Here is a 26,804-nt window from a genome sequence, read left to right as displayed (position 1 = left end):
AGTTCGATTTCCCAAGGCAGCAATAAAATTCAACCGAACGTGTTAAAATTCGTAAAAGTGTTAAAACTAAGTAATATATATATATATAATGAATGTTATGGCAGTTTCACATATGGAATTCGGTTGAAGAGAGTTAGCATTTCAACTCAATTGTCAGCCTATGCTTTTATTTTTCGGTTGCACGATCTTCTGTTAATACAGCACCAATCATATGCACGTTTTAATAACCTGCCTTTGCTGTCTGTTTCGCGTTAGGCTTAATTACGGTAAAGGGAGAAAAGTCACAAAAGAGAAAAATGTTCCTGGTCTGGGGGGGGGATTCCCTTATTCAGGTAATATTCACTAATTTCATGTTATCAGTCTGTGGTGTGCCAGTATCGGTAAGTGGTGATATTATTTGATCTATTCTACGTTAAAAAATTTAACCCTGAGATGGATAAGTGGCTGATTAAAAAAAAAAAAAAAATTCCCGCGAACAATCAGAAGAAGCAGAAACAGACTAAAAAAAAGGACAGTATTTCATATTTTAACAGAACAGCCCGCATCGTCTTCAGAATCAAACGGTAAGAGGCAAAAAAATGTAATATATGCATTTGATTTTTGCAATATTCGCTGTGTATGTTTTGTATTGAATATAAATACAATAAATATTATAATATCTGTCTATTACGATTTTTTTTTCGAGGGGGCCGTGAAATATTAATTTTTGCAAAGGGGGCCCTGACATCCAGAAGTTTGGGAAGCACTGATCTAAGTGGTTAGTAAGGGTGTGCGGATTAGATTTTTGTTTTCTTGGAGAGGATGGAATGCCAGAGGTGGTTCTGAGCACCCCAACAGTGAACAGTGACTCTATGGAGTGCCCATATAAATAATAATAAATGGTCTTAAATTTGATCATGTTGTTAAATGCTCGGGGAGATTTCAATGGATATGATTGTTTTGCCACCATTTACTGAGGGTAAAGATATACTGTATTGATCTCGGAAATAAGTATATAGAGGTTCCAATTAGGAAAGGTCACTAGCGGAAATACAAAGCTGGAAATTATGACACGCTTGAAATTAACTCTACTCGCCGCCATGGTATCTGTTACTTGACTGGGAAGGATATTAGCAGTGTGCAGGAAGCTTTAACAACACATTTAAATGATATAACATCTCAATGCATTCCTAGAGTTCGAAGAACAAATAGGGTGAGAAGTAAAGTGGATGTGCAACCTTATTAAGAAATCCATAAGATGTGGAAGAAACATCGTGAGAATGAGGTGAGTGTGTGAAAAGGAATTAGCTCTGAAAGCTAAAAGCAACTCAAAATAATTCTATCGTTATGCTTCATGTAAAGGAAAGAATGGATGTGTTTAATTAACTTTATTGAATACAAACGATACTTGTGTCAGAAGCACATGACTTTTCAAATAATGACTTCGCTTCACTGAGATCTATCAGCCTGGTGCATGCAACATTAGCGCACAGTGCTACAACAATATTGGATGAGGATGAGGAAATTCTAGAGCTGTACCATAATCTGGTCGAGATTTGGCAATACAGACAATTGGGATATCAGGACGTATGCTAAAGGACTGTTCAGCTGAACTGCTTAAGCCCTTGATCCGGTTGTTTAATTTGAGTATCAGCTCAGGAAAGATTCCATCCGGATGGAAAAAAAAAATATGATACTCCCATTACAAGGATGGTGCAAGTACTGATAGGTGTATAACTACTTGCCTATCAGTACTGTAGTAGTGATGGTGATTTTTGAAAAGGTTTGTGAGAACTCGCATGAAGAAATGAGTTGACAGACAAGCTGTACTTTTCAAGCACAAGCATTGCTTTACTAAATAAAGATTGTTCATGTGAGCAATATGCTCATATTTTATGATGATCTTGCTGTTAAGTTCGATTTAGGAAATCGACATAATATGATACTGTTGAGCCTCCGTAGTTCAGTCGGTATAGACGAAGCCCTTTGGTCGGAAAGACCTGGCTTCGATTCCCGTCAGCGATGTGAGGAACCTTTTTATCTGATCTCTTTCGACAAAAAAGTGAGTTAGCAGGTGGCATACGGCGACAGGAGGTTTTTCACCCAGAAACTCGGGCTTTTCATCCGCCCACAACAGGCAAACCAGCCCCGCAAGTACACACACGGTTGCCCTTAGAGATGCAGCAGAGGAGTGACGAGCCGGCTGCATTAATTCCTCATAAGCCCCTCATTAGGGGAGAACTCAATCCGTCCTAAGGTACGGATGAGAAGGATAGCTAGGATGATACTGTTGGCCTTTGCTAAGGCATTTAAAACGATGCCATATAAAGGTTGTTGTATAAATTAGAGAATATAGGATTGGAATAAAAAAAATTCACTTGTATAAGTTGATGGCTGACGGACAAATGGTATGAGGAAGTGATATATGGAAGGCATAAATCTGCCAAATTTAAGGTGACTAGCGGTGGTCTCCAGGAAATAAGTTTTTGGACCATTGTTGTTCATTGTATTCAAGCATACCCAAGTTACATCACACACGTTAGGTTCCAGACCACCGTCGTAAAGCGAATAACTTTTCTTTTTCTTTTTTTTTTTTTAACTTGTAGTGCATGTAATTATTTAATAACGTTTTTCGGGCAGTCATATATGTGCATAACTGATGTAAATAAGATATTTTGTTATGTCAGATAAGCAAACGAAATAGAATCATTTTTTCAGATGTAAAAGTTTTAGCATAGCTTGGCTTAAGGGAACACGGCAACCAGTCTGGTCATCAATGTACACCACTAAGTATTTTTTTCTTTTCCTGCAACAAGATTGTTAGGTTTACAGAGTATTAACTAGTATAGCAGTTTTCACTTCACTAAAAACTTTATCTTTGTTGTAAATAACTGCTGTAACAACAATAATGTGAGGTCAATTTGGCCTATGACCTATCTTAGTGCTCGATACGCTATCCTCACTAATACTTTTAATCTTGCATGTAATCTAATTAATGCGTCTACTTCCTTTCACTGGTAACAACAGCACTCTTACTTTGCATTTCATCTGACATTATTAAGAACGGTAACAGAAAATAATAGTTATCAACAGTTTGCAATTTGCACGCGACGTCGTAAACCAGTTTATGAAAACTGTGCATCGGTTGATTCAAGAGTTTCATGTGGCTAAAACCGTACGAATGAATGCAGTGTGATATAAATGGACTTGGTTATAATTGAAAAGCGTAAAATGAGCGGATCGTCGTAAGGCGGGGCCAGGGCCATACTTTTGTACAGGCGCACGAGGCTCTAGCTGTAACCCCGAGAAAATTAGGGCCAAATTAAGGGCTCCAAAGCTTTCTAGCACCTGGGGAAAACTGTAAGTACGGCCCTGAGCGGGCATTACTGTACATTAATAATATTGGGAAGGACCTACAAGGATGTTCAGTTGCAAATATGTGTGGGGAAATCAGGGATGCTACTGATATTGTGTACATAATTTACAGAATGATTTTAACATGGTGAAACTTCGAGCAAATTATAATTTTGAATTCATTGTTAATAAACGTAAAGTAATGCATTTTGGTATGTGAGATCTCCAGCATATTGTATTGGTGGGATTAAGCTATGGAGCTTGAAGCTATGGTGAATACGAAGTTGAAGTTTAAAAGTCACATAGCAAAATTTGCAAATACAACTACGTGGATAATTGCGATGTTGAAACGAACTTTGAGCTGTAAGGATAAGGAAGTAATTTTGCTTCTTTACAAGCTTTTGATACGGCCGCAATAGGACTTTGTACAGATTTGGTCAGGTTTGGAGTGATTGAAGCTGTGCAGAGGGTGTTTAAAAAAAAAAAAAAAGCTTCAAAGATATCTGATTAGGAAATGTAGATGATGAAAACATATTGAGTTATGAGGACTGAGACATTGGGAAACAGAAGAATGAGAGATGGTATTAGTCCTCTTAACTTTTGAAAGGATGCCATATGATACCTCTGTGGTATTTTTCGTTTGATGGAATACGAGGAAGTTAAGCATGTGTATGGTTAAGAAATGGGTGAGATCTAGATTTTTCTTTCACAGAGCATTACTGAGTGAGCAGAACAATTTGCTTCTTGAATTGGTGAGTTCATGTAGTGTGGATGAGTTTAAGGGAATGTATGATAGCTGGGTGAGTCTTATTTCATAGATCGATGAGTCTTATTTTCCTAGAGTTATCTGATAATTCTGGCAGACACTTCTACTGTTATAAAGACTCCAATCTCTCTGGTCATTAGGATATACTGACACCTGATGGGAATAATGTACCATATTATTCAAGATTTAACTGTACCTTGTGATTTTTATTTCTACAATGATTTGATTTGATTTGATTTGATTTTATAGTGATTTGATTTCTATAATGTAGCTCCCTTTTGATAGAATAAGCAACCTGTGATATTGCATAGCTTGCTGGAAGGCAGTTTGTTATAAAGCAAGTACCATTTCTAGTACTGCACTGGTAGTACAGAAATAGGGCGAACACTATTTCTGAAGATTACAATCGCAAATTCAGACGAATCAACTTGTGGCAATTTGAATAGCTAACGATTTCGAGTAGAAAGTGGGTACACATTCAAAATTTCGAAGGATAAGTCAAAAGACTGCGCTAAGTGAATAGTGTTTGAAGGAAGCTCTTTTTGTGAAGGATAATGTTGCAAACTTCGCAGTTTGCCATATTCTTGGATCTGTCATATGTTAGGGTGCGACAGTTGTGTAAATGGAACATAAAAATAAATAAAATATAAATCCTCTTACGCCGTTTATTCCCCTATAGGGAGCTGGCGACGCCGTTTTAGCCCTATCTAACTTTTGGAGACAGAGGAAGTTCAATCTCACCAATTTGGTGAAGAAAGGCATCTGACGAATGCCGCCACCTCGTGGTTCCTGATTCTAACGCTGAGAGTAAATTTTTATTTTTCACTTGGTTAGACTATAATACGTTTAGTTTAATCCTTTATCCAAGTGTGAGCAAACAAAGTTTGCGCCTGAAAGTATCTTCAGGACTTACCTAAGGTGGTGCAACTCGTTGCAAAGATGCAGAAAGTTCTCATCACTCCTATCTCAGTATCTCCCATAATGGAAAGCACATCTCCTTGCGGATATGTGTAATGCTATGCATTAAAGCAAAGGCCACTACCCATACCAGTTTCAACCTTTATTGAGGTCTCGTTAGTGGGAGCCAGGCCCAGTAGTGGAAGCACCAAGGAAGAAGCAATGAGAGGTCATCCCAACTTATAGGAGTTGCCAAAAGGTCTACAACCTTATTATTAAATTAATCCGGATTCAGAGAAAGATGTTGAATTTTTTTTTTATTTTTCACTTGGTTAGACTATAATACGTTAGTTTAATCCTTTATCCAAGTGTGAGCAAACAAAGTTTACGCCTGAAAGTATTTTCAGGACTGACCTAAGGTGTTGCAACGCCAGCTCGTGGCTTTCTTCTTGTTCCCTATACTGGAGTGGTCACCGGCGGAGAAGTCCATCGTGAGGTCATCGCAGCAAGCGGCAGTATCCATGGGCAGTTCTAGGCTATGGAATGACCTGACATGGTAACGTTCCAGATCACGCCGGAGACCGAAGACCCATGCCCAGCCGATTGATGAGCGAGCGGGTAGCCAGAATTGCTTCCCCCGTCAGTGATGTGTCAAGTCCGCATTCAATTGATGTGTAGAAAAGCCAAGGTAAATCTGGAAATTGAAGGTGCTGTAGGGATACACATGAAGGCCTAGTGTGTAATGTAAAGTTTACATTACCTAGTGGTAATGTAAACTCTTATTTGTTATGTAAAATTGTGTAGGGGACAATAATTAGATATAGGTAAAATCTTCAACTCAGGACTGAGCCCTCATTAAAAGAACTATAGGAGTTATGCTGATGAAACTTAGGAACTCTATACTTTAATTGGAATAATAGTGTGAAAATAATTGTGAATGTATGTGAATTATAGGAAGAATAACCTTTAATGGTGTCATATATAGATGAGAGTTAGATCTTTGTTAGAATTAATGGTATGAAATTATGATCTTAATATGTTAAAGGAGATTTAGCATTCATAAGTGAAACTACTCGCTTCCCAATATTATCAAGATTAAATTTATGTCAGTAAAAATTTCTTATAACATGTATTATGTCTATTCAGTGAATTAAATGTTAATTTCTTTTGAAATGAATATGAAGACTTGCCTGATTTTCATTTTACTGAACCGTTCATAAAAGTTCGAACCAAGGCGGGTGGTAAGAATAACAAACATAAAAAAAGAGGGCTACGACTGCGAGATAAATCCTAACAGTGAGATTAATAGAATACTCTGCTAAGTGTTTAAGAATTACGACAGTGTGCTTATCTAGACTTTGGTTCCATGAATAAACATTCATCAAATACATTTTAGGGTGGTGCAGTATAAATATAAATTTTCCCTAAAATTAAAAAAGAACCAGTACCAGAATTGAAACAAAGGAATTGGCGCCAATTAACGACATTTCCTTTGTCTTCATAGTCCACGTGCACATCTTGTAAGTTTGCTCATCGGCCTAGATTGATAGCTAAGACATGACTCACTGATGTTAGATTAAGAAATTACTTAAGGGGGTAAGTCAGAACAGAAGATAAATATAAAATATATATGAACACAAATATTAAAATAAAATTGGAACCCAAGTTTGAGATAGGAGTGATGAGAGCTTTCTCCACCTTTGCAACGAGTTGCCTTGGTGTTGTACCACCTTAGGTCAGTCCTGAAGATACTTTCAGGCGCAAACTTTGTTTGCTCACACTTGGATAAAGGATTAAACCAAACGTATTATGATCCTAACGCTGTTTACTGGCTGTGGGTTCTACGGTCGATTTTCTTGAATTTATGGGACGAAAAGCTCGAGTTTCCAGAAGAAAAACTGGCTTGCCCGTGCCACAGATCGATTAACTCGGGGGGGGGGTTTGAAATAAGGCTCAGAATAAGTTCCTCTGGTTGGTGAATATAATCAAACTTAGTGCGTGGACACACCCACTTCCCCCCGAGCTATGCAGTCTCCTATAAGTAACTAGCATGTAGAGACAGGAGAAGAAATTTATGCAAAAGTGTGTGTGTGAGAGAGATAATATACAGGGCCGAGCCGTGCGGTTGTGCGCGGCACAAGGGCGCTTGAAGATAGGGGCGCCATTTCACGACGGGAAATTATAAAAAAAATATACATGTGTGTATATGTATGAATGTTTGTGTGTATATATATGTATATATATATATATGTATATATATATATATTTTTTTTTTTTTTTTTTTTTCTTATTCTTGAATTATATCGCACTATATAAATATCACAATTACAAATTGCAGTTAATGCAATAAAAATGAAATTCTAAATCAGTCAAATTATTATGAATTGTAAATCTAACAACATTTTTAACTTAAATACATCACCAGTTTTATTATAATTTGTTTGAAGTGAAACGTTATCGATATTACCACAGATGTTATTTCACAGAGTAAGCATCGACTCAGCGAAAATTGTATAAATATTCTCGATTGTTTATTATATTTTTAGTGGAAATTGTTAGTTTAAGGCAGACTGTGAATTCATACAGTCGACAGGGTATAGCATAGAGGCAGCCTGCCTAACGCGCTGCTTAATAAGGGCCGTATTACGGCAACATAATATTTTACAAAAATACAGTTTAGTTTAGCAAATAAAAACGGTACTAGTTCCCATTGACAGTTAATGTGCTTATTATATTTTATTAATAAAAAAATTACAGTCATACATACTAAAACTAAACATTTTGAAATCCACTTATTAGATACTTAAGGAAACAGCCCATAAAGTATCATACGATGTGAATTTCATAAACGTTTATAGTCTATATATATAATATATTAAATTATATTATGCATGAATTCTCCTATTCAAATTGCGAATCACTATCGCCCCCAACTTTCACATTTTACTCTCTGCAGTAAACAATACGCCCTCCACAACAGCAACTATGCTGCAAAAACACGAAAAGCAATTAGTTCATCATGTCACTGAATAAGGTTCACAGACATTTGCAGACTGTAATATATTTCTCAACAAATAGTGCAATTAGAGACAACTGGGAATATATAAACACTAATAATAGCATCTTCCCTCCAACAGAAACTGCTGTATAGACTGGAGCAAACCACATGTTGCAGGTGCAACATATGGTTTTGCTTGACGATACCCCGCCATGAACGTGTTAAAACTAAGAAATATATAGTGAATGCATTTCAGATTATGGAAATCGGTTTAAGAGAATTAGCATTTCAATTCAATTGTTAGCTTCTTTTGTTAATATCGCACCAATCATATGCACTTCTTAATAGTTGCTTTTTCTCTACTGGTCTACAATTGCGCACATCTTTCACTTCTCATTAGTAATTTGTCAAGGATTGTTCATTATGTATCTCAAGTCCTAAATTACTGGTAATTTTCGCTTGATATAATGGGAAAGAAGATGACTCTATTTGGGTAGATAACTTTGATTGCACACAAGGAAACCGCTCTCGAGGACAGAGGAAGTGATGGAGAATAGAAGCTTCTTGGTAAGTCATACCTATTTTCAATTTTTTTTTTCTGAAAACTTTAGTTCCCGAAAATCCCCGCATATATCTTGCAGCATGATTTTTTGGATTTAATTTTGGGAAAAAAGTGCGAGTTATAGTCGAGTAAATACGGTAATTTTTTTAGCTTACAAATTGTCAAGTATGGATCATTGGTTAAAGACTGGATTTATAAAACGCACAAAAGAAAGCAATATAGCAGATATAGAAAAAAGCAATTTCACTTGTCTCATTGATGATAAATTATTTATATTAAGTAAAAATGTATAGTATCTTTATAAATTTTGTTCTATTAAAAATAAATCATATTTTTTTTTTTGTTTAAATGTACATCTAAATTCAAATAAAACAGACATTTACAATGAAATGTTTTTATTTATTATTATTATTTTGATAAGAGCATTTTGAAAGGGTACTTGGTAATAATGAAAATTAAAGAAGGGGGGGGTATACAGATATCTGAAGTTTCAGAAACACTGATCTATCCAAATATTTAGTCTGAAACATAGGCGTATAGTACGATGTTCGTTTTCTTAAATTCAACTTCGAATTTGGATAGACGAAATAGCGTCTATTCAAATATTATTATTATTATTATTCAGGCCTCCATGGAGTCAAAAGACTGATCATGGGAGGTTCTTCCTAAGAACATAGTCTGTCAAGACTCACCGAGGGGGAGATCACCCCTAAGAAACACAAAGTCTATCATACCACTCCTTAAACTCATTGACTGTTCTCGCTCTCACCACTCCATCAGGCAATGCATTCCACGGTTCAACCACCCTCTATGCAAAGAAACTACTCCTCACCCTCTTGCTCACAGTTTCCTTTCGTAACTTCCAGGGATGGCCTCTTGTCACCACTCCTTCCTGCTGTTCAACCAAGCGAAAGGACTCCCCAGTGTCAACCCTGTAACCACCTCTCAACATTTTAAAAGTCTCAATCATATCACCTCTCTCTCCTTCTTTTCCACCAAACTCTGCAGTCCACATTCCCTCAGCCGATCCTCATAACCAAAATTGTACAGTCCTGAAACCATCTTTGTCGTCTGTCTTTGTACCCTTTCCACAGTTAATTTATCCCCTTCAAATCTGAGAACAATAGTCTAAGTGTGGTCTGATCAGTGACTTATACAACGGAATGATAACCCTTTTATCTCTGCAGGTCAGTGTCCTTCTCATAATTGCAGCAATCCTCTGTGTTACCTTCACCACCTTTGCAATATGTCCCCTAAATTTCAGGTTTCTATCAATCATCAACCCCAGATCTCTTCTCTCCCCCCCTACTTCCTCCAGTATAGCTTCTCCAATAGAGTATGCAGCGTCCCATCGATGTGTCCCAAACCTCAAGACTTTACATTTTGATGCATTAAACTGACACCCCCATTCATTTGCCTATCTATCTAGCTTATTGAAATCCTCTTGCAGGGCTACCACATCTGCACTATTACTAATAATCCTTCCCAGCTTCGCATCATCCGGAAACAACTGAATAACCCCTTGCAATCCACTAGCAATGTCATTGATATAAAGGTTAAACAATATAGGTCCTAGTACTGAGCCCTGTGGGACCCCACTTGTAACTCTCTGCCTCCTTTGAAACTGCTCCACCATACATAACTCTGATACCTATCGAACTTCTTACATTTTTTTCAGCGTCATTTCAATTTTGAATGTGAAACATATTGAGTGTATTCTGTGTTTAAGTGACTTTGGACAATTTTTAACTTGTTTTTGTGAATTTAGATTATTATTCACGTAAAGTAAGTACGTCTATTATATTTTTGCTAAGTTTGAAATCTGTTTCATTTTAGTTAATTATCTTATTTTGAAAACAAAAGATTTTTATCTTATGTTGGGTAGACGTCTAGAAAATAAATAATTTTCAATAAGAGATTTATTTATATATTTGTTCTTGTTCTGGTTGGAAGACATTGGGGTTGGGGTCCTTTTACTAATTTCTTTAATAAATAATTTTAATATTCTAGAAATTTATTAATTTCTAGAATATTAAAATTAAAATATTAAACAATTACCAGAATGTAAAAAATATTAAATAAATATCACTGAGAAATCAATCAGTGCCTAATATCTCTGCATGTTAATTTTCAAAAAAAAATACCTAAAATGTAAGCATATTTATTATTCAAAACATCTGAAAAATCAAATTCTGTAGTAAAAAAAATAGTCAGTTTTTGGCCATTCACCTTAAAAATAATAGGGGTTAAAAAATAAGTTTAAGGGAAAATTTCAGCAATTATTATTTATTTTGGTGAACAACTTTTAACGCTCTTCTTATTTTAAAGTCTAACCAAGTGTGTTAATCCTCAGATGTCGGGAAAAAAAGCCAAAGAAGTTATCTGGTGCAAAAATCAGGAAAAGACAATTGCAACGAATACAACTGGAAAATAAATTGGCTGGATCGCTGAATAAATTTTTAACTTCAGGACCACATAAAAAAACGAAGAACAGAAAGTTCTGACGAAGAAAGTACTCCGTGTAGCTCTACTTCAGAAAAAGAGGACACAAGATAACTATGAAGAAATAAATGTTACATGCGAAAATGAAACTGGCCTGTCTACAGAAGTTGCAGCAGAAGAAATATTGGATTCCGATTCAGCGAAACACGAAACTTCAAATTTTACTTTAAATGTTAATGATTCAGGTACTTGGCCGAATCATATAACTACAAAAGTTAGAGATTGTTTAGGTGAGCATTGCCCGCGTCAAGTAGTTAATAAAGAATTTCCCAAAGATGAATCTGGCTGCAAGTTTTCCGATTCATACTATTATCGAACTTTAGCAAATGGAGAAAAACTTTTACGAAGTTATTCAGAATCACGAAATTCGGTTTTCTGTTATTATTGCAATTTAATAAAAGAATTTCCCAAAGATGAATCTGGCTGCAAGTTTTCCGATTCATACTATTATCAAACTTTAGCAAATGGAGAAAAACATTTACGAAGTTATTCAGAATTACGAAATTCTTTTCTGTTATTATTGCAAAATATTTGGTAGTCAAAATTCACAACTTACTAACGAATACGGTTGTAACGATTGGCAACATTTGAGTCATATACTAAAAATACAAGTTCCACGCACATTAATAAAAACTGTTCAAAATACAGCGAACTTAAAATGTCATGTTGATTAAGAAATACATTATTGATTGCACACAACAAAGATTATACGAAACTGAGAAAAAATATTGGCAATCTGTTATAGAATGGTTAATCTACATAATACAATATTTATCAAGACAGTGTATAGCTTTTAGAGGTTCTTCACAAAAACGTTTTGAAAATGATAGCGGCAATTTTTTAAAGTTAGTAGAAACTGTCGCTAAATTTGATTCGATAATGGCAGAACACTTACATTGCATCCAAACATCACAAAAAAAGGAACACTGCTCATTATTTAGGTGATAAAATACAAAATGAAATCATCCGTATAATTTCTGAAGCTATAAATCAAAAAAGTTTAGAAATAGTTAGAGGCGAAATATTATTCATTAATTCTTGACACTACTCCGGATATAAGCCACATAGAACAATTATCTATTGTTATTAGATTTGTTAATCAAAATAAAGATACAAATATAGCAGAAATTCATGAATATTTTTTGGGTTTTCAATCTGCAGAAGATACCACTGGGCAAGGACTATCAATTTATAAAAAAAATTTAAAATTATTGAATATTAACATTTCTGATTTACGCGGCCAAGCTTATGTTAACTGTTCAAATATGCAAAGTAAACATAATAGACTGCAGAAAAAAATCCTTGAAATAAATTCAAGGGCTTTATTTTAATTCCATGCGCTGCTCATTCATTAAATTTGGTAGTTAATGATGCAGCTAAGATATCCTGTGAAACTGCAATTTTTTTATGCTAATACAGGAATTATACAATTTTTCAATATCTGTGAAGCGTTCGGCTATATTAAAAAAAAACAACAAACAAACAAACATATTCGTGTTTTAAATTTGAAACCACTTTCTGCTACTAGGTGGGAAAGTAGAGTAGAAGCAATAAAACCACTTAAAAATAATATCAAGGAAATTTACCAGGCTCTTTTTGATATTACGGAAGATGAAACTAAAGATATCGACTCTACAGTTCAACTTAATTTCAAAGATTTATTAATTTAAAATTATTTGCTCTGTTCATGTTTGGTACGAAATCTTAAGTCTCATAAATGTTGCAAGCAAAATAATGCATATAGGAAAAATTACAGAAAATCTTGATTATGTTATACAAGAATTAAATACTCGCCGAACAGACCAATATTTTGAAAATATTATTAGAACTGCAAAAGAAGTAGAAAACGATCTTAATATTGAGATCGTTTTCTACTTCTTTTGCAGTAGAAAACGATCTTAATATTGATCCTATTTTTTTTCTTCGCGATTTTCGACACGACAATAACTCAGTCACGGAAAGATTCATACTCTTAAAACAACATAGTGAGGACTTGAAAGTTATAAGAGACATTAGCAAATTAAAAGATTAGAGCGATGAAGATTTAATGAAACATTATAAGATCTGCACTTAAAACTGAGTGACAATCAAGATTCCGACAAGCGCGATATTGATGGTATGACTTTATTTGAGGAATTAAAAACTTTGCAATGTTTATTAAAAAAAGAGTCGGTCCTCAGGATGTTTTAAATTATATACACGAAAATAAATTAACCGATATGTTTCCGAATACTGCGATTGTGATGCGTATTTATTTAACATTACCAATATCCGTAGCATCAGCAGAAAGAAGTTTTTCAAAACTGAAACTAATAAAAAATTATTTGCGGTCAACAATGTCTGGAGAGCATCTAACGGATTTATCAATTATATCAATTGAAAATAATATTATGGATTCATTAGACGTTAAAGATATTATTAAAAATTTTGTGGCGGCTAAAGCAAGACGGATAAATATGTAAAATAAATGTAGATTTATACTAATTGTTATATAGTTAAAAGGATATCTCCAAATTATCTTTGTTATGTAATATTTCTTTTTATATTAAAATAAAAATAATTTTGTTTATATATATATATATATATATATATATATATATATATATATATTTGTGTTGTATTTATATATTAAGGAATAAACATTTTTGAAAATTTTTATTATTAAAAATTCCTTATTAATGAATTTCAGTGATTACAATGTTCTACTACTGTTAAATAAAGTTTATTTTTATGTATGCGTATAAACTGTTTTGTACTTTTAACAGAGTAAAATTTTTCGCAAAACTTTTTCATGGAAACTTATTGGGGCGCTGAAAAAAGTTTTGCACAAGGCGCCTCCTACCCACAGCACGGCACTGGAGATATATAAAATAACCCACGTAAAGTTATTAAGCACACGTTTCTGTATAAATGCAGAGATGTTCTTGAATTCATCTCATCCATTTGGTCAGTGCTTATGGATATATATATATATATATATATATTTACAACGGGTATTAGTCTAATACTCGTTGCTTAAATCGTACCCGAATCTTTGCTAACAGTGATTCATCAGTTTAAGCTTGCGTCCAATTCGTCCTCAACTCTAAGAATCGTACGTACCTTTATTGCGAATAGGCCAAACATATTTTGCAATGCAGGCATGGAAATCAGACCTATAAAGGAAAACTCATAATCAGTACTGATTCAGTAGTTTACACTCGGCAGCAAGGACTATTATGTTGTTCACTTAAACATTTGCAGTAATTAAACATTTAAGTTTAAGTGGACATTGGAAATGTTCACTTAAACATTTCCAATGTCTTGCTTTATCACGAAAGTGATAAAGCAACACATTGGAAAAAAAGAGAGAACAAGTGGGATGCCTGGCTCGAGGGTATGTGGCGCCGTAGACCAGTTTTATCAACGCATTGTAAGACGAGACAAGCATAAAATTCTTTATTGTTAAAAGCAGTTTTTAGTTATTGCCAAAAAAAAAAAAAAAAAATGTATAGAGCATTTTGGAGGGCACTGCTCGTACCACTAACGCTTCGACTCTCTCTAGTCGTCTTAATGCTATTATTTTTGCATTAAGACGTCCCAAGTCATTGCGCCCATAGGCCAATGCCTCTTTTACCTAAGCCTAGAGTCGGCCCTGTTTGGCTCCCTTTTGGTAAATCCCATGATTCTATGTTTATCGAAAGACTGTTCAATTTTGACTAGAGAAGTTTATAAGCTTTTGTTTTCAGCCAATTCCAGAGTTAATCTTTGTTGTAGGTAAGCGCAGTGTTTTTATCCGAAGAAAACTTAGAAATCGATCGTAGAACACACGAGTACATAGAAATTAATATTAGTTAGGATGTGAACATCGCATTTGATCCAACATGCAGCAGAAATCCACCAAACCACGCAATGATGTAACTTTAGGAATCAGATGAGCATTGTTTTTAAACGTTTAAAGGCTAAACCACTGCAGACTTGCTCCCCTTTGAGAAATAAAAAGGCGTTCAAAAGATTTTCTTTATAATATACAAGATGTGCGTGCTTTTCTATTTAAATTGATTTCCATAAAATGCTGCAGAATTTGATGCCTTGTATTACATGATATAAATTTACATAATGAAATAGGACCTTGGAATTTTACATTTTTTTAAAAATTAATATATTTATTTTATTTCATTTGCTGTTCAGTAAATAAATGCATACATGAGGATTTGTATAGTGTCATTTCCACAATAATTCTATTAGGCTAAGACGATTATTTATGTAAAGTGAAGAAAAGTAGGTGGCAATTTACAAATGGCTACTTCCCCATAATTTTTTTAAAAAATAATTGGTTGGATCTTTTTGTAGAAAATTTATTCACTTGGTTACAAAGTAAGTCATACCTAACAAATAATACTCTCGTTTCATCTTTTATATAAGGTGTGTGTGTGTGTACGCGTGCTTTTCTATTTAAATTGATTTCCATAAAATCAATTTAAATATTATATTACATTACGACTTTATTACATGATATAAATTTACATAATGAAATAGGCCCTTGGAAATTTATATATTTTTTAAAATTAATATATTTATTTTATTTCACTTGCTGTTCAACAGAGTTTGCATGTGAAGGAAAATGCATATACAAGTAGTAAAAAGGTGTATCACTTTATTATACTCATAAGTCAATGGAATGTCAAGATAGGCACGAGAATGGGTGAATTAATGGAAACTTCTGAAATGAGTCTTTTGACTCCATGTGGATTCAGTTATACCTTTCTCACAGATGGCACTTCACTCCTTAACTGTGATGAAAAATCTCTGCATCATATTTTCTTCCTCTTTTCATTCCATTAGAAAATTAAAATTCCCACAGATCCATGATAAATTTATATTCCTGTAAGAGAGTTCTAGAAATTGCACTTACATTTTCATTCATTTTTCAGAACCTTTCTTCTGGAAAAAGGGATTCATTTCCATAACAGAGCTTCTGAAACTAGTCCAAAAGCAGACTGCCATGAAGCTACATTGTGCATATTTAAATTAATACGAATAAATATTGGAAATTTATTTGCCAGGGAAGCTGATAGACAGAGCTAGTATGGTAGAGTGGAATTAAGGCAAATTAGGGTGACTAGTGGGAGGCCCCAGGTTCTGTGCTAAGACACTACTCTTTAATTTGTACATTAAAGAGTTGTTTGCTGATGATGCAAATCTTGGGAGGGCAATAATTGATAAAGGTGATGTATATGTCTTACAGGATGACTTAAATATTCACATAATTTCGGCCTGGTTGGCCGAGTGGTTAACATATCTGCTCTCCATCCTAAAGGCTGCGGGTTCGAAATCCGCCATGGGCATGGATGTTTGTGATTGTCTGTGAAAATGCTAGTGGTGGTGGTCTGCGGTAGATGATGAAAACAGTTGCGATTGATGAAATGAATGGTGGAGACGGAGAGTTGTAGAGTAGGTGACCTCCCTTGATGTGCCTTTGGACTCCCTGGAGGTGTTACGTAATACGTAATAATAATAAATTGGCAGTGTGGGCAAAGGATAATGGGATGAAAGAATTACGTACTTTGTATCATACTAATGGTACTAATTACAGGAAATTGATGAGGCTAGAGATCTGGGGGATGATGGTTGATAGAGATTTGAAATTCAGAGGACATATTGCAACAGTTGGCAAAATATCTCAAAGTATTACTTTGATGTTGAAGAATATGTTGACAATTAAGGATAAGGAGGTTATTATCCCTCTTTATAAGGCTATGATTGGGCCACATGTTGACTACTGCGCACAGATTTGGTCACAGAGCTAGTGACAGGTCTGTGGAATGTTCCTTATGAGGATCAATTTAGGGTGTGTGGGTTGCAGAGTTTAGCTAACAGTCAGAGGAGAGGGAATATGATAGAAACTTAAGTTACTAAAGGGATTCTATAAGATTCACAAAAGAAAATTTTCAATATAGGGTAGTAAGGGGGAGGGTCACATTTGAAGTTGTCTAAGAGTGTGGTTAGTAAATGTGTGGACTAGGTTCTTTATTTGGAGAGTGGTTAATGAGTGGAATGAATTGTCAGAGGTAGTTGCAAGTGCCCCAACAGTGAATAGATTTAAGGAGATGCAGGGCCGTCACCAGATTACATCTTGCCCTGAGACAAAAAATTAAATATCGCCCCTGATGGATTATAAGACAAAAATATAAGAAAATCTCCAATTGCTATTTTGTTTTTATTACAATAGAAACATTAATGCAAAAAAAAAAAAAAATAATAATATTAATTAAATGTTTGCTCTTACAGGGATATCACACAATAAAACTCTTTATAAGCTCTTCTAAATTTAAATTATAAGCTATATCTGCCTCTATCAATATAGTTGCTAGACTCAACCAGTCTTTCTTTGGTCTGAATTTGGTATGAATCTTTGGTCATTGCTGTTTGTGAATAATTTTTAATCAGTTCAAACTTGGAAAATCTTCTTTCCACACTTGTTACACTAATAGGAATTATTAACAATATCCTTAGGGTGGTGATATTGGGATAAATTTCTAAGATTTTGGTTTTATATATATATATATGATAAAATTTGGTGAGGATCACTTTTCTCTTGTATTATTTTTGAGAGAATTTTTAATTCTTCAAATAAATCTATTGCATCTACATCATTTTATGTTCTCCAAGGCAGATGTCAACAGATCTTCCTGTCTGTCCATAGTAAAACAGATTACATTATATATTCTTGGATGCAATAAAGAAGAGAGTTTGTTTGTTGTCCTAATATGGCACCTACTGCAATATGGCTGAACGAGCGGCCTTAATCAAGCAGCGCCATGAGACAGGCTGCCTCTATGCTACACCCTGCTGATGGTACTGAGGAGATGTATGATAGGTATTGTGTTAATGAACAGTGGGATTACTGCAATGAGTCTTTTGACTCCATGGAGTACCCGTATATTATTAATAATAATATAATAATAAATACTTTTGAGATGCATAGTTTAGCGTATTAATGAAAACATCATATCAAAAGTAATCTCACAACATACTTGGTTTTCTGTAACACTTTTGTTATTTTCAGGAATCCAAATTGGTATGGAACTTGCCCTTTGCAGAATCATGGAATGATTTAATTAATTACATGGAACATCTTGGAGCAAGGGTATTTTGTATTGAACCAAGAGTTATTAAGATGTCTTTAAGCAAGCAGGAAAGACTGCTGATTTTAAAAAGGCACTTCAATCTCACTAGAAACAAAAGACTTTCCAGTTTGACAACAGTTGGTATAACGGAAGAGGATGTTTCATACCTTGAGGTAAACACTGTTGTTATATATGAATCTGTTCGTGAATATTTGCATAGGAGAGTTCGTGAATATTTGTATAGCAGAGTCCATCTTCTTACGTGTATAATTTTATTTCATGCTTCATAATTTTTAATTAAATAATTATCTTATTTATTTAAAAAAAAAAAAAAACACTGATTATTGAGCTGATCTTGTTTAACATGGGAATTACCATTCAAGAAGGAGAAGTTAGGAGACTTAATCCCAGAAACCAATATTGGAGGAAAAGAGAGAAGGAAGGTCCTTTGACAATAGCAATTTTGATAGTGTAGAATTGACCATAGCAGATGCCTAGAGTAACACATAGTGAAGTAAATTGCTCTCAATATATAAAGAAAATATAGTCATGGGCAGTTATCTGTGCAAACTTGTATTATCACAGACCCTGCACACACTCATCATTAAATACTATAAAGTCTGTTGTGCTATATTTTATTTCTCCTCCATGTTATATCATGTTGACTCTTGTGAATAAAGAAAGTATTTATTCTAAATTCTCTATCAGAACTGAATCAATCTCATTTCATTTGAGTTTCAGTTGTCAAAGTTGAATCTTTGACAACACATTCCTGGGATTATATTTTTTAGTAGTTGTTTACCATTCATGCATTCATTATTCTCTCTTTCATATGCAATTGTGACAACAAATGACATTTTCCCAGTGATCAGAAAAATCTGGATTCAAAACTCATCTGGAATGAGGACACTTTATAAGAGCTTTTTAATTGAAAGTTGATTAACTGATTTAATATGAAGGTACCATGTTTTCCTTCTGGAAATTCATATTTTTCATGCTTTTAAAGCAGAAAAGCAAGCAGACAGACAGACGGACTACTAGAACACATTTAATTATGAGACAAAATACTGAACCTTGGTTACTCAGGCCATAATTCTAATATTCTATAATTCCAAAATTCTGAATGAATATTGGAAAGACTTTTTCCAAAAAGGACACTAGGTTTGAATCCCCCCCCCCTCTGTCTCTCTCAGAACATAAGTGATTTTTTAGCTGAAGGTGAGTGAGATGTAGGAGTAATAAGTTTTATTCATCATGGAACTTTGGTTTCTCTCTGCACAAAAAGAAACCAGCCTGACAATAAGTGTCTTATAGACAATGCACTCATCCTATGGCCTTAGACTTTGGCATAAGTGTTTTGCAAAATGTGCAAGTACCTGATAGATTTATTTTGTTTACCTGTATGCAAGTTATTCCACAGCTCTAGCCAGACAAATTTTATTGAAATTTGGAATCCTTGCAAAAAAATTTGTTGACATGCATTTTTGTTCCAATTGACCTTATTTGATGGAGCACAAAAGTTTGGAAAGTCTTAAAATTATGCGTGGCTGGATGAAACTTAAAAAAAAAAAAATTGTAATTTAAGATGTACACAAAAATGTTGTGTAGTTCAATTTTTTACATCAGTTGAATTATTTTTTTAGTGCTGCTGATAATTCTGCACCAGCTGGGTGGATTAAAAAAATTTTGGTATTTAGGATATTTATTAAAATTTGTTAAGTCTGTTTAGTTTTGATGGAAAAAGCAAACATACAAATTATATGCAGAATATAAAAGCAATTGAACATTTAAAACTAACTTTGACACACCTCTTAGGTTTTTTTTTTTTTTTTTTTTTACAAAGTTTACTACTACCACACAATATACCTATTTGGATAACAAAAATTTTGTTAGTTATGATAGAACAATAAAATACTGAATTCAACTCTGAATGGTTTTGAACTGTAATATATATAAACAAACTCAGTACCAAAAACAGTGTCCTGTGAGTATGTTGCTGTGCAGTAAAATTTTTTTTTTTTTTCCCCATGCGAGTCTTAAAGTTTCCCGTGGGGCTTTAAAAGCCGTGCAGAGGTTGCCTTTTTTTTTTTTTTAAGGACCTGGCTATTTTTTAGATATTAAATGACCCAATAAATTTGAATAGCGACTTTAAATACTGAATTTAAATTTGGTCAAGCCAAGGACAAATTATAATTTCAAAAATCTGCCAATAAAAGATTGTGTATGTTAGTTATAATTTTTTATTGGCAGTTTTTGAAATTATAATTTGTCCTTGGCTTGACCAAATTTAAATTCGGTATTTAAAGTCGCTATTCAAATTTGTTGGGTCATTTAATTATTATTATTTTTTTTATTATTATGTGGCACCTCCAAGGAGCCCAAAGACTCATCGAGGGAGAGTACTTACTCTACAGTTCTGTCTCCATCCACTACAACTATACCAACGCCATCTACTGCCCACCACCACCACTAACAACCTGCTACTTAATATCTAGAAAAAAAAAAAAAAAAAAAATGCAACCTCTGTACAGCTTTTAAGCCCCACTGGAAACTTGCTACCCTTATCCATTCATTAAAGAACTGCTCCCTACTGTCTCAGTGCCTGGAGTATATAAAGTGCCCTGTTCCTGTAAGTTGGTATATTTTGGAACAGACAGGTAGATCAGCCGCTGGCCACATAAATGAACATAAAACATACATCTGCAATCATGACTATAGTCAATCTGGTCTTGAGGACCATGGTATCAGATATCAGTGCCCAGGATCTTTTGGAAATAAAACTACCATATTATTAAAGTACTCTTGATTAGAGATAGCTGGTGGAAGTTTTTCCACTTTATTCTACTATAAATTAAAGATACCAAGAAATTATATACTTGGTTTAATCCATTCGCAAGTGATGTGAAGTCATTAGCTTCTATATACGAGTTGAAAATACTTCAGTTGCAAACTTTGTTTTCCTTACACTTGAATAAAGGATTAAGCCAAGTATATGATTTCTTGGTATCTTTAATTTATAAAACTACCATGCTCCATCATAATAAATTTAAAAAAGACTGTTTTTGGAATCTGCAACTGCACTCAGAAATTAACCGAATTAAATAAATACTGATGTATGAAACTTCCCAAAATTTGGGAATTATTAACCTCAGAGATCCCTACAACCTAGGCTTCTTACAAACTTTCATAGAGGATGCCCCACCTAAATTGAACTTTAGGGATCATGACCATGCATTTCATTTAGTATTGTGTGTGTGTGTGTGTGTGTGTTACAAGTGTAAGTTTGTACTCCCTGAAGATGAACACAAAATATTGGAAGAAAATATTATGGAAGAAATTTAAATATTTCTAACCTAACCTAACCTAATCCTTTCTTAGTGCTGTTAATACTCCATTAAACCTCCAACATGATGTACTCCCAACACTTAAGCCTTAACATATTAAGCAGCAAGGACTTGCAGGATCTCCTAAAAATCTTTTGTGAATTTCACCCAAGAAAGTTTGAAAACCTATTGTACATTAGTATACTGTGGATGGGCTGAGGGTTAGACAATTCAGAAACTCTGCTATAAAGACCAAAACACAGGACTTTTTTTTTTTCAGCCACCTCAGGTTTCCAATAAACTATGCAGTGAACTTGCACTGAAAGATGAAGTTAAATTACCCCGTATTGACTGAAAACTGGAACTGCTATACCCTCAGCCAGACCAGCAGTAGTGAGTGAAATCCTAGTATAGGGAAGCAGCTCATTTCAGTACTTGCTTATAGCCAAAGACAGTTGATCAAAGTTCAAGTATGAGAACCTACAGACATGATTGTAATGACTAACACTGCAAGACCAGATATTAGAGCTCACACCATCTTAGTTTTCTATGAGACGATAGATCACAACTCATGAATCATAAATCAAGGATCTTATAACTCTGGTAGTGGGAGGACTAGGGGGCCATCCATGGAAGCTTGATAAGAGTGTGGTTAGCAAGGGTGTTAGAGCTAGGTTTTTTACTTGGAGAGTGGTAAATGAGTGGAATAAGCTGCCAGAGTCTGTTGTGGGTGCCATGATTGTAAATGAGTTCAAGGTGAAATGTGACAGATACTGTGTGAATGTTGAATAGTTGTTCTTGACATGATGTTGGGCCTCCCTCGATGAGTCTAAGGACTCCTTGGAGCTGCCCGTAATAATAATCATTAGTCATGCAGAGGAAATTGGTTTTCTGTGACAGGCTGCTATACAGTACTACAGGGAAAAAGATACCACAAATAGGAATTGTTGAATAAACTTTGCTAAAGATTGAAAGCCATGAAGAAGCCTTCTGTGGACAGCTACATTGAAATATCAAAATTCTCTTTAAACTAGAAAATAATTTAAATTAAAGATGCCAAGAAATTATATTCTTGGTTTGATCCTTTATCCAAGTGTAAAGTGAAGTAACTTCACAACTGTGCTACTTGTATATAGAGGCTAATGACTTCACATCATCAGCCTTAGTACGGCAATTAAGGCATTTTTAATTTTTATAAATAGCAGTAGAATCCAAGAGAAGGCAGGTGACATGGTATGCTAGGGGATTCTGCACTTTGGCTTGTTATTCAATTTGTATATTAATGATATAGGGAACAATTTGAGGAGAAATATCCAGTTGTTTTGCTTATGATGTAAAATTTGAGAGAGCAATAATTAAAACAGAGAATGTAGAGATCTTAAGGATGATTTACATAGCCTGACAGCATGGGCAAAGGATAATAGTTGCATGTTTCATGTGTGCACTTTGAGATCAAAAGATTAAACTGTACATGACATTGATGGAAATGGAGTTTTGGAATTTGAGGTTGATTTTGAAAGGTCAGCAAAAAAAATTTTGAAAGGAAGTTGCAACTAGTGAAAGATTTTTATGCGATTCCCACTCGCAAAAATGTTGTTAGCTTATAATACACTAGCACTGTGAGTAAGCTAATGATTTTTTTATTTTTTTTATTGATGTTATATTATTATTATTATTATTCAGGCCTCCATGGAGTCAAAAGACTCATCATGGGAGGTTTTTCCTAAGAAACACAAAGTCTATCAAGACTCATCGAGGAGAGGTCTCCCCCCCCCCCCCATAAGAAACGCAAAGACTGTTCATTGACTGTTCTCACTCTCACCACTCCATCAGGCAATGCATTCCATGGTTCAACCACCCTCCATGCAAAGAAACCACTCCTCACCCTCTTGCTCACAGATTCCTTTCGTAACTTCCAGGGATGGCCTCTTGTCATCACTCCTTCCTGCTGTTCAACCAGGCGAAAGAACTCCCCAGTGTCAACCCTGTAACCATCTCTCAACAGTTTTTTGTATTTTTATTTATTTTTTTACGTAGTCTGGAAACCCTATTCTAGAGACCAAACGTTGAACTTTTTTCCAAGCCATTTCATCCAATAAGTGGGGCTGTGGTCTTACACCAAGTGATGAAATTCATCCCACTAAAGACCAGCACAAATGTCCATAACCACAGCAGTATTTGAACCCATAGTCTGTTGATTGGAGAATAAATATTCTAACAACACAGCCAACTAGGTTGGCAACAGATAATAGTGCAATTGAGAAAGTAGTTAATGTTTTGTTCAGGTTATGACAATAGTGACTTGAGGAGAACATAAATGATGAATACAATTATTGCTGAGCTATGTGAGCAAAAGGTGTAATTTCTGAATATATGGAACATATTTGAAGGGAAATTGGAATAGTTTAAAAAGGATGAACTGCATTTCTATAGGTTGTGTTGCATTTGGCAACTTGAGAGAGAGAGAACAGAAAAGGATGATCAAGTTATATTATTGTTATTATTATACAGGCACCTCCATTCAGTCTGATGACTCATTGCAGAGACCCAATCTAATCTATCCACACAATCTATCATATCTCTTCTTGAACCCATTAACAGACAGAACTAAACATTCTTTGTTCCAGTTTCAGCTCCTAATTTATGCTGAATGTAGTTAAGGAGCAGAGAGCCACTACATTAGCATAAGAAGCAGAGTGTGGAGGATAGATATGAGGAAAGAGCAAAGTTGATAATGCATGAGAGTGAAACAGTGATGAGAATAAAAAAGGAAACGTTATTGTGAATTTAAAATAATAAGCAAGCAAAGTTTGCACATGAAGCAACTTTGCAATTAGTCTACTTATATATAAAATAAATTGCCTTAGTATCTCATAATACAAAGCACACTAACTTTTTGAAATGTATATTGCTATGCATTATGAGAACAGTCAACGTAGAATGATTTTGATCTTTTAAGGTCTCCTCAGCGAGAGGTAGACCCAGGAAGATATTGAGGTCAAATCAACCAAAGTCCTATTTCATGTTGGAGGTTTAATGGAATATTATCAGCACTGAGAAAGGATTAAAACTAATTTTAAAGCTTCCAATATTTCATCTCAGTGTCACAGAGACATCTTCAGGGATTACAAATAACTTTTTTGCAACAACACATACAAATACAATATAATGAAAATTATTGGAAGCATTAAAATTAGTTTTAATCCTTTCTCAGTGCTGATAATATTCCATTAAACTTTCAACATGAATTCACAGCACTTAAGCTTCAGCACTCAGATTCAAAGTCATATTTACCATATAGACTGCTTGAAGAGAAGTCAACACCATAGTGTGAGGAACAAACAGCCATGGCATCCACCTTAATAAGATGTAGGACCTCCTTTCCCTGTGATAACTGCAGCATTCCAATGGGGCATACTTTTCAAGAGTATTCAATAGCAATCAGTGGAAATTTTGGACCATATTTCCTGTAGGCATATAATGAGGTCAAGGACTATTGTGGCATAGATGTCCCTTGGCCTCACCCAATGCTCCAGTTCAACCCACAGATGCTCAGTAGAATTGAGATCAGGACTCTGTGGAGGCCAGTCAAGTGTAGCGATGTTCATGTCCATAAACCGCACAGTTATAACAGCAGCCTTATGACATGGTGCATTGTCTTGGTAAAAGAGACAATGGTCAGTTGTGTAGAAATGCTACAAAGTAGGAAGCATTGCATTTTCTAGAAGGACCATATCATCACACTACTACCTCCGAATTTCATAGTTAGAGTTATGCACTCTGTTAAGAGATGTTCACCAGACATTTACCACACTTTCTCCGTCTGCTCAGTAGAAGTGAATCCCGCAGTCACGTTCAGTGAGTGTGGTGGGTCGTCCACTGTGGGGTAGCACTTGTAGTTGCAAGCCAATCTGTTTGACAAATTGCACCATCCCAGATCAACAATCTGTGATACTCCCTGCACGTCCATCTCAGTATGGTATCACATTGTTGATCTGGGATGGTGCAATTTGTCAAACAGATAGGCTTGCAACATGGCATCCTATCACAATTCCTCTTTAAAACTCGGTTAGTTCCCTTCTCACAGTCATTTCACTGGACATTGTTGCAGTGACTTGGGAACATCATATTCACCAATTTATATTGACTACAAACATGTGACTTGTTACATGGCATGATACACCTTGCCCATGGGGCTGTCTGTTGATTGACACTTCTTTCCAAGCAGTGTACAAGTATAATGCTCAAGTACCATATTTTTAAAATACTCTGGATAACAGAGAACAGTATAAACTTTTTTTTCCCCTCAAGTGAATTATAATAGACAAAATGATATTCTTGTTTTAATTCTATACCCCAGTATAAGCAAACAAAGTTTGTGCATGAAGTATCTGCATAACTATGCTACTTGTATACAGAGGCAGTTGACTTCACATCGGTTGCATGACAATATAATGAAAGAACAAGAGAGTAATGAGATACTAATGCGAAGCAAATCAAATCAAATATAATGATTCCTATTAGAAATTGTTAATTCTTGACCACAAAGATTAATGAAAATTAACTATTATTTAGATATTGGTCAAATGTAGGTGAATAACTAATTTAATTACCAACTAGTTTCGCCGGCTTGTGCTGTTGGCTTCATCAGGGTACAATCAGGAAAGCAAAGAAACAAAAATTACAAGCTAAACGGTAACTGACAATTCTACTTCAATAACAAAATAGTAGTGTGTGTGAAACAATATGCGTGTTGCGGATACATGATTTACTTGTTAAGATGCATTTTGTAGTTTGCACTGAAGTTCATTTCTTGTGTGTTTATTGATCTAATTAAAGTCTTCCATATATATGGTAGGATTAAAACATAGTTCCTGTTGAGGTTATTTGTGGAACGGGCGACTGAAGCAGCTTCTTTGAAGATTCTGGAACGGTAGTTTTCTTCTATATATGGCATAAGACTTTTATTCCATTCAATAATGTGGTTGGTTGTAGAGAAGTGGGAAGAAAGGCCAGAAATATCTAGTCTGTTGTTTCTAACATAGCTGATGTGTTCCTTTTGTCTCACTTCGAAGCTTCTAGACATCTAACCAATGTAACTTACACCACAGGAACAAAGGATGTTATAAACTCCTGCATGTTTGTAGAAAGGATTGAAATCTTTTGGTGATCTTAGAAATTTCTGGATAGTTTCAACTGGCTTGAAGGTCACTCTAATATTACGTGCTTTTAGGAGGCGAGCTAGTTTTTTGGAGATGGTACCAACATATGGAATAGTTATAGTAGTTATATATTGGGTGTCATAATTATCTTT

At 34.7% G+C, this 26,804-nt stretch overlaps 1 protein-coding gene across 3 annotated transcripts in view; it reads left to right on the top strand.

Moving 5' to 3' along the window:
• LOC150109444 (ribitol-5-phosphate transferase FKTN-like) overlaps positions 1–26,804 on the top strand; it is a 171,610-nt gene that overhangs the window by 36,798 nt on the left and 108,008 nt on the right. For all 3 annotated transcript variants that reach the window (XR_016549824.1, XM_090408350.1, XM_090408361.1), the window contains exon 2: positions 18,107–18,340. Coding sequence is in view for 2 of the 3 variants with exons in the window: in XM_090408350.1 (XP_090264476.1) it covers positions 18,107–18,340 (234 nt within the window). In the remaining variant the exon portion in view is untranslated. The remainder of the gene's footprint in view (positions 1–18,106; positions 18,341–26,804) is intronic.

Source organism: Typopeltis vanoorti, chromosome 2 (assembly GCF_054136105.1).
Source record: "Typopeltis vanoorti isolate ZY-2024b chromosome 2, IOZ_Tvanoo_1.0, whole genome shotgun sequence".
NCBI lineage: Eukaryota > Metazoa > Arthropoda > Arachnida > Uropygi > Thelyphonidae > Typopeltis > Typopeltis vanoorti.
This window is presented reverse-complemented; position numbering and strand designations above follow the sequence as displayed.